This window comes from Ovis aries, chromosome 3 (genome assembly GCF_016772045.2).
Source record: "Ovis aries strain OAR_USU_Benz2616 breed Rambouillet chromosome 3, ARS-UI_Ramb_v3.0, whole genome shotgun sequence".
NCBI classification, from domain to species: domain Eukaryota; kingdom Metazoa; phylum Chordata; class Mammalia; order Artiodactyla; family Bovidae; genus Ovis; species Ovis aries.
In genome coordinates, this window is record NC_056056.1 from 33,577,802 (window position 1) to 33,590,267 (window position 12,466).

General features: G+C 45.6%; 1 protein-coding gene across 9 annotated transcripts in view; it reads left to right on the top strand.

Annotated features, from left to right (window-relative positions):
- The first annotated feature begins 285 nt into the window (after nucleotides 1-285).
- DRC1 (dynein regulatory complex subunit 1) overlaps nucleotides 286-12,466 on the top strand; it is a 120,850-nt gene continuing 108,669 nt past the window's right edge. For all 9 annotated transcript variants that reach the window (XR_006059134.2, XR_009599776.1, XR_003588667.3 and 6 more), the window contains exons 1-3: nucleotides 286-505; nucleotides 3,107-3,194; nucleotides 11,744-11,856. Coding sequence is in view for 2 of the 9 variants with exons in the window: in XM_027966591.3 (XP_027822392.1) it covers nucleotides 351-505; nucleotides 3,107-3,194; nucleotides 11,744-11,856 (356 nt within the window). In the remaining 7 variants the exon portion in view is untranslated. The remainder of the gene's footprint in view (nucleotides 506-3,106; nucleotides 3,195-11,743; nucleotides 11,857-12,466) is intronic.

Below are 12,466 nucleotides of genomic sequence, written 5' to 3' on the forward strand. Positions count from 1 at the left end.
GTGATTTTGAGGATTATTTATTTGATGGATGAATTAATCATAGGGTAGGTAAGTGATGAATCACAACTTGGTTCAGCTCTTAAGTCTTCCGGCCTCTGTTAATACCACCTGAGCCTTAGTGGGGGATTCAATACAGTCCTCACCGTAATTGCAGCAGAGGAATAAAACCCCAAGCTGAGACAACGGCGCTAAGAACACCAGTGCGCCCGGCCTTAGGGGCTGCGCGCGCAACCACGCCAGCTGCGGGTCAGGTGACTGCATTTCCCTGGCAACAGCTTTGTTGTTAGCAACCAAACTGTAGTCCCACGGTGGTCCAGGCAGGGCTGCCCGGGGGGCGGAAGGCACCTGCCATGAATCCGCCAGGATCCCTGGGGGTCCTGGAGGAGAAGGAGGATGAACATTTAGCCACCCCAATTCTCGGACCCTCCGTACATTCTGATAATCCTCAGGAGCGGATCCAGGCCCGGCGCCTGCGCATTGCGGCGCGCCTGGAAGCTCGGAGGCGGTGAGTCAGGGTTTGGGCGCGTTCTTCCAAGGAGCGCCCGGGGTGCAGGTGACCTGGGTGCTGGAATGAGGGGGTGGCTTCTCCAGGCCGGAGCCCCTGTGGTGAGGGGCTCGCGTGCCCTACGTGTGAGCTGGTCTTGCTTCTTGATGAGATAGAAAACTTTTCTGCCAGAAGGTTCAAACAAAGTATGTGATATTAAAGCATTGAATACACTTAGCAAAGTCAAAGATGGAAACAGGAATCCCTCCAGCACGTTCACGGAGAGCCTGCTGCGCCAGGCACTGTGGGCCGTACCTGAAGATGTTGGGGCTTCATGACCGGTCCCCCGAGATCGTTCTTTCCTCCTTGCCTCCCAGCGTGCCTTCCTTCCACAAGGGGTTACAGAGCAGACCTCGGCTATCACTTCTGTTGGTTTCAGTGGCTTAACTGGTTGTGTGACACAAAACCGTTTTCCTGCAGAGTCTGAGGCTGATAACTGTACCATTCTCAGGCTGGGGTTGCCACCCTCGTCCACTCACAGACTTTGTGGCCTGTCTTAAGAAGGGGGATCGAGGGGAACTTGCGTGAACCTGTGACTGCCTGAACACCGCACTGTGTGACAGCGCTTATACCTCGTCCTGCTGGTCAGGGTCAGCTGCCTTGCCAAGATGGTGCTTCTCTTGTTGTCTGCCGGTCTTTGGACACAAGGGGCCCAGAGTGATGTGGCTGTGTTCCAACAAAAACTTAACTTAAGGACACTGAAATTTGCATTTCATATAATGTTCGTGTGTCACAGAATATTCTTCATCTTTAGATCTTTTTTTTTAAAATTGATACACTTCATATTTTAGAGCAGTTTTAGGTTCACAGAAGAATTGAGTGGAAACTACAGAGGTTTCCCATTTACCCCCTACTTCTACACATGTATGAAGCTACCCTGGTGGCTCAGATGGTAAAGAATCTAACTGCAATGTGGGAGGCCTGGATTTAATCCCTGGGTTGGGAAGATCCCTAGAGAAGGAAATGGCAACCCACTCCAGTATCCTTGCCTGGAGAATCCCATACAGAGGGGCCTGGTGGGCTACAGTCCATGGGGTCACAAAGAGTCACACCCAACTGAGTGACTAACACGCACTCTACACATGTATAACCTCCTCCACTATCAATATTCTCCACCAGAATGGTACATTGGTACAACAGTTGGATCTTGATAAATATATAATGACATGTATCTACCCATCACAGTACTGTACTGAAGAGTTTCACTGCCCTAAAAATCCCCTGCACTCTGCCTATTCGTCTTGATCTTTTCAAAAAACCATTTGAAATGTAAAAAAATCATTCTTCACTCCTGAGCCATACAAAAGCAAGTGAATCAGATTTGGCCCATCAGCCAAAGTTTGGCAGCCCTGAGATAACAGATCAGTGTGATGCTCTGTGGGATATCCAAGTGGTCCTGATCTATCTAGACTCTAGTTTGTCAGCTCAGGAGCATTGACATGGCCCTGCAAGTATGAGGACTGTATGAGTGTGTATTATCTGTTCCTCCTCGATATGAACTTCCTAATCCTTTTTCCTGACTGAGGTAGAAATAGCATATTTGGCTCAATCAGTGGCCACATTCCAGGTACCTAAGGCCACACTTATATGTTCAAGCAAGGACCTGCATGACAGCTGCAATTAGGACTGCTGCTTGCTTGAGCTTGCAGTAATTGACAATCATTTTCTTGGCTCCATCCATCCAGTTTTTGCAGGGACCTGACCAGTGAATTAAATGGTGATTTGATAGGCACCACCACTCCCACATCTGTGAGATTCCTAATTGTACTGTGTGCTCAACCACTCAGTCATGTCCAGCTCTTTGTGACCCTGTGGACTGTAGCCCACCAGGCATCTCTGTCGATGGAATTTTCCAGGCAAGAATACTGCAATGGACTGCCATTTCCTTCTCCAGGGGATCTTCTCAACCCAGGGATTGAATCCACGTCTCCTGCATTGGCAGGCAGCTTCTTTGCCACTGAGCCACCTGGGAAGTCCTTGAGATCCCTAAGGGTGATGCTAATCCCTACCGTAGCCCTGGTATACAGTATTGCTTTTTGTGCACTTGGGTGCAGTTTTGGAGTGTCCATTTGACCTTCCATATGGCTATAGCTCTTACCCACAGGCCAACAACCTAGTGTGAGAATTTCTCAACTTTCTAAGCATGTTAAGATCACCCTTGTTGCTCTTTAGGGAATGGTTTGGAGGAACAAAGATCCTACATGCCACTTGGAGTAAAAAAACTCTGCCTTTCCAATGCAGGGGAGGCAGGTTCCATGGGGAGCGAGCTAAGATCCTACATGTACTCCCTGCATTGGAAACTCAGAGTCTTAACCACTGGACCACCAAGGAAATCCTGGATTGTGTTCTTTTTAGTATTCGAATTTTTATCCCTATGGAATATATTTTTGTATATGGTGAAATATACTATGAAAATTTAAAATTAAATCCCCCAGGCCATGCACAGCTCAGCAGAAAGATTTAAAAACAAAACAAAACAAAACAAGAAGTTAGGAAAAAAAGTGAAAGGTTTTACTTCCTAGAATTTAAACTTCATTTTCTCTACATTTTTTGCCATCCCAGGGAAGCTCTTGGAGAATATTTAGACGGGAAGAAGGAGAGTGAGGAAGATCAAAGCAAGAGCTACAAACAGAAAGAAGAAAGCAGACTGGTAGGAAATGGGGTATAAATGGGTCCCACCAGTCCAGTAGGACCCAGACGGAGGCTTCACTCTTTCTGTGCTGGGCCTTTGATGCAGCAATGCCAAGCCCCGCCCCTCCCCCTCTTCTTCCCTCCTGTCCTCTCCCTTCCCTCTTCCCCTCTCCTCAACCTTGGTTCCCAGCCCAACTTTAAGACTGTCTCACAGCCCAACTTCTCCACGATGTCTGCCGCGAAGCAGGTCAAACTCTTTGAAGTCACACATGGAACTTTTCTCGTCTGTACCGTTCATTTATTTCACTATAGACAATTTTCTGCCTTGTTTGACTTTCCAAATGTGTGTGTGTGCGGTGTCCCCGGTGGAACTGTTAGGTTCTAGATGAGCGAAGGCCTCTTTGTGGCTGTGGAGTAGGGCCAAACTTGTACCCAGTGAACACGAAAAGAAAGTCTTTGATCGCTCTCCCATGGTGATGACAGGGCTCCTGAAACAGGTAATAAAGGACTTGAAGCAAGAGGTGCAGGAGGGATAAACAGTAGTTCAAAGCAGGGAGCACCAACTGGCACAGTGCCACGTTTAATTAATTAATTGCATGGAAAAGAGCTCACCCAGCCGGCCTGGTCAGGGAAGGTTCTAAGGAGAAAGTAGGATTGGGGCTGGGTCTTAGAAAGATAGATGGGATTTCTAAAAGTGGGGAGGAAAAGAGATCATTTCTGGAATTGAAATGCAGTTACTGGGAGAAAATATTCGAATTACTGAAATATTACTATGGAGCCTCATTTTAGTTCAGTCGCTCAGTTGTGTCTGATTATAGAGCCTAGCCATATCTAGAAACAACTGAATTACTTGGACTGTCCTGGGTCAAGGATAAGATGTTTTGTTGTAGTGGAAAGAATATTGAACTGTTATGGGTTTTTGTTCCAGATCTGTTGATAACTGTGAAGTAGATGTCACATCATCCCTTTGTACTTAGGGTACTTCATCTAAAGCTGGATGATCTCTGAGCATTTCTGTGTAGGACAAAAGGAATATTGTATATCAGTTCAGTTCAGTCCAGTCGCTCAGTTGTGTCCGACTCTGTGACCCCCATGAATCGCAGCATGCCAGGCCTCCCTGTCCATCACCAACTCCTGGAGTTCACTCAGATTCACATCCATCGAGTCAGTGATGCCATCCAGCCATCTCATCCTCTGTCATCCCCTTCTCCTCCTGCCCCCAATCCCTCCCAGCATCAGGGTCTTTTCCAATGAGTCAACTCTTCACATGAGGTGGCCAGAGTACTGGAGTTTCAGCTTTAGCATCATTCCTTCCAAAGAAATCCCAGGGCTGATCTCCTTCAGAATGGACTGGTTGGATCTCCTCGAAGTCCAAGGGACTCTCAAGAGTCTTCTCCAACACCACAGTTCAAAAGTATCAATTCTTCGGCACTCAGCCTTCTTCACAGTCCAACTCTCACATCCATACATGACTACTGGAAAAACCATAGCCTTGACTAGACGAAAATACTCTTTTAGTTGATACTGATATAATCTTGAAAATACTGTTCATCCTGAGCACTCTAAAGTTGAGTGTAAAACCAGAGAGAGAATATTGTTTTTATTAGCAGCTTTTCTACGTTGCTTTCACTTAGGACTTAAATCATGAAGAGTGTTAGCACTGAGTAGGAAATGGCAACTCACTCCAGTATTTTTGCCTGGAAAATTCCATGATGAGAGGAGCCTGGCAGGGCCCTGACCATGGGGTCGCAAAAGAGTTGGGTATGACTGAGCACACGTGCATGTTGGCATCGAGGAGTATAAAGAACATTTATACATTTCAATTTATAAAGAAAATGCTACCTTTTTCAATATCAAGGTACTAACAACTAGTTCTTCTCTAACACCTGGGCAGGAGAGGCCACTGCCCTTGACCCTGTACCTTATCAATAATTTTTTAAAAAATGGTAGTTCTTTTTGTTTCCTGTTTAATCTTGGTCAACTCCAAGTTTACAAAGATATTCTCCCATGCTTTGTTTTTAGACACTTCTTTGTTCAACTGTTTATTTACATCTGGTTTATAATCTGTCTGGAATCCATTTTTTGTGTGTGTGGTGTAAAAGTAGGGCCCCAGGTTCATTGTTTTTTAAATAGATCTTTAATTAACCCAGCACCATTTAAAGAGAAGATCATTCTTTCCCCTCTGCATTGCAATGTACCTTTGTTGCAAACGAGGTGATCATACATGTGTGTTTGTTTCTAGATTTTCTGTTCTGTTGGTCATTTGTCCATCTTTGTGCCACTTCCACACTATTTTAATTACTGTAGCCAAATGGCAGCCCTTGATACCCTAGGGTAAGTCCTCCAGCTTTGTGATTGTTCAGAGTTGTCTTGGCTGTTCTTGACCCTTTGTATTTCCATATAAATTTTAGAATTATTTTCTCAATTTCTACCAGAAAACCTACTGGGATTTTAATTGAGATCAGATTGAAAGTACAGATCAATCTGGGGAAGAATTAATATCTTACCGATATAGATTTGCAACCCATGAGTATAAAATATCCCTTCTTTTGCATATAAGTATTCTTTAATATCACTTAGCAATGTTTTACACTTTTTGTCAAGGTTTAATTGTTCATTGTTGATATGTAAAAGTATAATTGGTTTTGACATATTGACCTGATAGCCAGTAGCATGGTCAAATTCACTTCTTAATTTTCATAGTTAACCTGTGGGTTCTTTTTTAAACATATAATCGTATCATCTGAAACTGACAGTTTTCTCTCTTCCTGTTCAATTTTGATACTCAAAACCTTGTTTTTCTTGCTTTGTTGCACTAGATATGCTTCTAGCCCATTGAATAAAAGTGGTAATGAGGAGAGTCCTGTGTCCTGTCCTGGCCCTCCTCCAGATGTGCCCCCTCAAGTAGACTTGCCTCAAGTTTATTCAGAGCCCAAGTGCTCCCCCGTTAGATCACTGTCTGTCACAGAACTCCAAATTCCCTGTCCAAATGGTTCTGAGCCCACTTTCAAGGCCTGCATCAGCCACTTCCTAGGTTTTGTTCTGCTCAGGGATGGCCAAAGGGTTTAACAGAGCTCCCACATGTGGTCTGAGAAATTCATGTGCCAGCGTCTGATGCCTTTCATGGTGCATGATGCGGAGCTAGGAGTATGAAGAGAATGGCCTGGGCTTCAGGCTGGTGGCCAGGGGCTAGGCTCTAGGCTGGGGGCTGATACTGTCTCCTCCTTAGCCACCAAGTTCTGAGTTGAGCTCCGAGTCATAGTATGAATTCAAACCAGGACTTCTGTTATGAAGGTGCCAAGGTAGGAGGACAGAATGTGTTTAATGGCTTATTACACTGAATTATAATTTTTAAATATTTAGATATGTGATATGTGGACCTTCATTTAAAATCTTACCCTGGGTCTCAAAAATGTTAGGGTGTGTCTATTAATCTGTTGGTGATGGCAACACTTTCAGTTTTACTTAAATACTTGATTCAGATATTTCTGATGTTCACATTATCTGAGTAGAAAATAGAAAATTGCTCAAAACTACAGGAAAGTCGACACTTCCTTATGCGTTTAAAACCATCTGGCATAAGTGATAAGGCTGGAGCTGTTTAAAAAAAGTCTGCAGCACCCTGGAGATCTGGGTTAAAGTTCAGGTATGCATTCATTAAAGCCACATTTCAAAATTTCCATAGAAGAGAGAGATGAAATAGAGTCTCTGATCATTTCAATGACTCCTTGGAGGAGAGAAATTTATAGGTTCCTCATTCAGAAATGATCTGAGAGTTGGAAAATTTTTAAGTTCCAGAACAGACTTGGAAAAACTCAGACATAACCTGAGGATACCTGAACTTTTTGTTGAGAGGATGTATTATCTTGAAATCAAGACATCACCAAAAGGTCAGGAGTGAAGATGCTGAGTGTGAACTTTACAAAGAGGACTTTAAAAGTGGTGTGCCAATAGCAAAACTCCTGAGCCTTTGAGGGAGGGGTGGTGCAGTCAGTTACAGAAGTCTCCTGTGTTAGAACACCTCTAGCCAAAGGTCCCACATAACATTAGCTTAAACAAGATAGAAGCTTATTTCTCTGGTTCACTTAATAGCTCAGAGTGGACATAGTCCAGGGCTGATATGGGGGTTCCTCGAGGTTGGGAACCTCAGCTCCTTCCGCCCGTCATTAGGTTGCCTTTGTCTGCTGACCATGACATACTTAGCATCACATGCCAGCCTGGGAGATAGAGAAAAAGGGGGCAGGAGAGGGCACAGTTTCCCCTTCAAGGCACCATTAGAAGTGGCACGCGCACTGCTGCTCATGTGCATTCTAGCTGCAAGGGATATTGGGAGGTGTATCTTTTTGGAGAGGTCAAATGCCCAGCTAAAATGGGTATTCTGCTATTAAAAGAAGAGGGGGGAAATGGACATTGCAGGACAACTATTATTATTATATATCTCACCTCCCCAACTGAGATTCTTAGAAAGGACCCTGGCAGTGTCAATCACTCAGAGGCCTATTGGAGAAAGTGCCGAGATGTGCCCAGAGTGCATGCCCTCGTACTGGTGGGCTGGTCTCTTCTCTAGCGAGACTAAATTAAAATACATCCAGAAGTGCAGAATGCTTGTAGATCGTAAGCTGTAACATCGCATCATGAGTGTCCTGTTGGAAACGAGTTGCTAAGTAGCTTCTACTCTTAAAAGTCATCAGTTCAGTTCAGTTCAGTTGCTCAGTCGTGTCCGACTCTTTGCGACTCCATGAATCGCAGCATGCCAGGCCTCCCTGTCCATCACCATCTCCTGGAATTCACTCAGACTCACGTCCATTGAGTCCGTGATGCCATCCAGCCATCTCATCCTGGGTCGTCCCCTTCTCCTCCTGCCCCCAATCCCTCCCAGCATCAGAGTCTTTTCCAATGAGTCAACTCTTCGCATGAGGTGTCCATAGTACTGGAACTTCAGCTTTAGCATCATTCCTTCCAAAGAAATCCCAGGGTTGATCTCCTTCAGAATGGACTGGTTGGATCTCCTTGCAGTCCAAGGGACCTTCAAGAGTCTTCTCCAACACCACAGTTCAAACGCATCAATTCTTCGGCACTCAGCCTTCTTCATAGTGCAACTCTCACATCCATACATGACCACTGGAAAAACCATAGCCTTGACTAGGCAGACCTTAGTTGGCAAAGTAATGTCTCTGCTTTTGCATATACTATCTAGGTTGGTCATAACTTTTCTTCCAAGGAGTAAGCGTCTTTTAATTTCATGGCTGCAGTCACCATCTGCAGTGATTTTGGAGCCCAAAAAAATAAAGTCTGACACTGTTTCCACTGTTTCCCCATCTATTTCCCATGAAGTGATGGGACCAGATGCCATAATCTTCGTTTTCTGAATGTTGAGCTTTAAGCCAACTTTTTCACTCTCCTCTTTCACTTTCATCAAGAGGCTTTTTAACTCTTCTTCACTTTCTGCCATAAGGGTGGTGTCATCAGCATATCTGAGGTTATTGATATTTCTCCTGGCAGTCTTGATTCCAGCTTGTGCTTCTTCCAGCCCAGCATTTCTCATGATGTACTCTGCATATAAGTTAAATAAGCAGGGTGACAATATACAGCCTTGACGTACTCCTTTTCCTTGTCCATGTCCAGTTCTAACTGTTGCTTCCTGACCTGCATACAGATTTCTCAAGAGGCAGGTTAGGTGGTCTGGTATTCCCATCTCTTTCAGAATTTTCCACAGTTTATTGTGATCCACACAGTCAAAGGCTTTGGCATAGTCAATAAAGCAGAAATAGATGTCTTTCTGGAACTCTTGCTTTTCCATGATCCAGCGGATGTTGGCAATTTGATCTCTGGTTCCTCTGCCTTTTCTAAAACCAGCTTGAACATCAGGAAGTTCACGGTTCACATATTGCTGAAGCCTGGCTTGAGAATTTTGAGCATTACTTTACTAGCTTGTGAGATGAGTGAAATTGTGTGGTAGTTTGAGCATTCTTTGGCATTGCCTTTCTTTGGAATTGGAATGAAAACTGACCTTTTCCAGTCCTGTGGCCACTGCTGAGTTTTCCAAACTTGCTGGCATATTGAGTGCAGCACTTTTACAGCATCATCTTTCAGGATTTGAAACAGCTCAACTGGAATTCCATCACCTCCACTAGCTTTGTGATGCTTTCTAAGGCCCACTTGACTTCACATTCCAAGATGTCTGGCTCTAGATTAGTGATCACATCATCATGATTATCTGGGCCGTGAAGATCTTTTTTGTACAGTTCTTGCCACCTCTTCTTAATATCTTCTGCTTCTGTTAGGTCCAGACAATTTCTGTTCTTTATCGAGCCGAGCCCATCTTTGCATGAAATGTTCCCTTGGTATCTCTAATTTTCTTGAAGAGATCTCTAGTCTTTCCCATTCTGTTGTTTTCCTCTATTTCTTTGCATTGATCGCTGAAGAAGGCTTTCTTGTCTCTTCTTGCTATTCTTTGGCACTCTGCATTCAGATGCTTTTATCTTTCCTTTTCTCCTTTGCTTTTCTCCTCTCTTCTTTTCACAGCTATTTGTAAGGCCTCCCCAGACAGCCATTTTGCTTTTTTGCATTTCTTTTCCATGGGGATGGTCTTGATCCCTGTCTCCTGTACAATGTCATGAACCTCATTCCATAGTTCATCAGGCACTCTATCTATCAGATCTAGACCCTTAAATCTACTTCTCACTTCCACTGTATATTCATAAGGGATTTTATTTAGGTCATACCTGAATGGTCTAGCGGTTTTCCTACTTTCTTCAATTTAAGTCTGAAGTTGGCAATAAGGAGTTCATGATCTGAGCCACAGTCAGCTCCCGGTCTTGTTTCTGTTGACTGTATAGAGCGTCTCCATCTTTGGCTGCAAAGAATATAATCAGTCTGATTTTGGTGTTGACCATCTGGTGATGTCCATGTGTAGAGTCTTCTCTTGTGTTGTTGGAAGAGGGTGTTTGCTATGACCAGTGCATTTTCTTGGCAAAACTCTATTAGTCTTTGCCCTGCTTCATTCCGCATTCCAAGGCCAAATTTGCCTGTTACTCCAGGTGTTTCTCGACTTCCTACTTTTGCATTCCAGTCCACTATAATGAAAAGGACATCTATTTTGGGTGTTAGTTTTAAAAGATCTTGTAGGTCTTCATAAAACCGTTCAACTTCAGTTTCTTCAGTGTTACTGGTTGGGGCATAGACTTGGATAACTGTGATATTGAATGGTTTGCCTTGGAGACGAACAGAGATCATTCTGTCGTTTTGAGATTGCATCCAAGTACTGCATTTCAGACTCTTTTGTTGACCATGATGGCTACTCCATTTCTTCTGAGGGATTCCTGCCCGCAGTGGTAGATATAATGGTCATCTGAGTTAAATTCACCCATTCCAGTCCATTTTAGTTCACTGATTCCTAGAATGTCGACATTCACCCTTGCCATCTCGTTTGACCACTTCCAATTTGCCTTGATTCATGGACCTGACATTCCAGGTTCCTATGCAATATTGCTCTTTACAGCATCGGATCTTGCTTCTATCACCAGTCACATCCACAACTGGGTATTGTTTTTGCTTTGGCTCCATCCCTTCATTCTTTCTTGAGTTATTTCTCCACTGATCTCCAGTAGCATATTGGGCACCTAATGACCTGGGGAGTTCCTCTTTGGTATCCTATCATTTTGCCTTTTCCTACTGTTCATGGGGTTCTCAAGGCAAGAATCCTGAAGTGGCTTGCCATTCCCTTCTCCAGTGGACCACATTCTGTCAGGCCTCTCCACCATGACCCACCCCTCTTGGGTTGCCCCGCAGGCATGGCTTAGTTTCATTGAGTTAGACAAGGCTGTGGTCCTAGTGTGATTAGACTAACTAGTTTTCCGTGAGTATGGTTTCAGTGTGTCTGCCCTCTGATGCCCTCTTGCAACACTTACCATCTTACTTGGGTTTCTCTTACCTTGGCGTGGGGTATGTCTTCACTGCTTCTCCAGCAAAGCACAGCCGCTGTTCCTTACCGTGGACTGAGGGGTATCTCCTTACCTCCGCCGTTCCTGACCTTCAACGTGGGATAGCTCCTCTAGGCCCTCCTGCGCCTGTGCAGCCACCACTCCTTGGGTTGCTCCTCCCCGCCGGCCTCGGGCGTGGGTGGCTCCTCCCAGCTGCCGCCCCTGGCCTCGGGCTCGGGGTGGCTCCTCAAGGTCACCGCCCCTGGCCTCGGGTGCGAGGTGGCTTCTCCTGGCCGCCCCTGATCTCAGACGTGGGGTGTCTCCTCCCGGCCGCCACTGGCCTTGGATGCGGGGTAGCTCCTCCTGGCCGCCGCCCTGACCTCGGACACGGGGTGTCTCCTCTCGGCCGTTCCTGCGCTGTCTCAGCCTGTCTCTCTAGGCCGCTGCCCCTGACCTCGTATGTGGGGTAGCTCCTCTCAGCCGCGCTTAGTGAGCCGGCCCGAAGCCGCCTGCGCTTAGTGAGCCGGCCTGCAGCCGCCTGCGCTTAAAAGTTATCAGGCAGCTTTTAATTCCTGCTTGGTGGATCACACAGCTACAGACAGTTGTGCAAGTGTTTCTAGCGTTATAAATTCTTATTTGGTTTCAGAAACTGGCTAAACTGCTGCTCTGTGGCACTGAGTTGGTGACAAATATCCAGGTAGCTGCAGATATCAGAGAGATCCACAGGCGAGTCGAGGAAGAGGAGATCAAGCGTCAGAGGTGAGGAACCTCCTGGGCTCTGCAGCCTGGGGGATGTGAACTGTCTCTTCTCTGGCTCCCCAAATTCTCCCCGTTCTTTATCAAACCTGGTCTAGAAGGATCTGCTTCTTGCCCCTCTTGAGTCCTCCTTCCTTCAGCTCCTCCCTCCCTCTCCCCCTCCCTCATTGCTTCCCTCTTCCTTCCTCAAGTGTTACCTTTCTAATGTGTTCCAAGCCCGGTGGATACAAAGAGGAGTGGACATGGCCTCTGCTCTTGATGTTCATAGTCTGGTTGAGATGGATGTGCAACCTCCACCCCACCATGATTTGTGTTAAAATAAAGGGAATGGTTACCCACTCCAGTAGTCTTGCCTGGAGAATTCCATGGACAGAGGAGCTGGTGGGCTACAGTTCATGAGATCACAAAGAGTCAGACATGACTGAGTGACTAGCACACGTTACAAAGGTATGTATGGGCTTCCCATGTGGTGCAGTGGTAAAGAATCCACCTCCCAATACAGGAGACATGAGAGACATGCGTTTGATCCCTGGGTCAGGAAGATCCCCTGGAGTAGGATCTGACACCCCACTCCAGTATTCTTGCCTGGAGAATCCCATGGACGGAGGAGCCA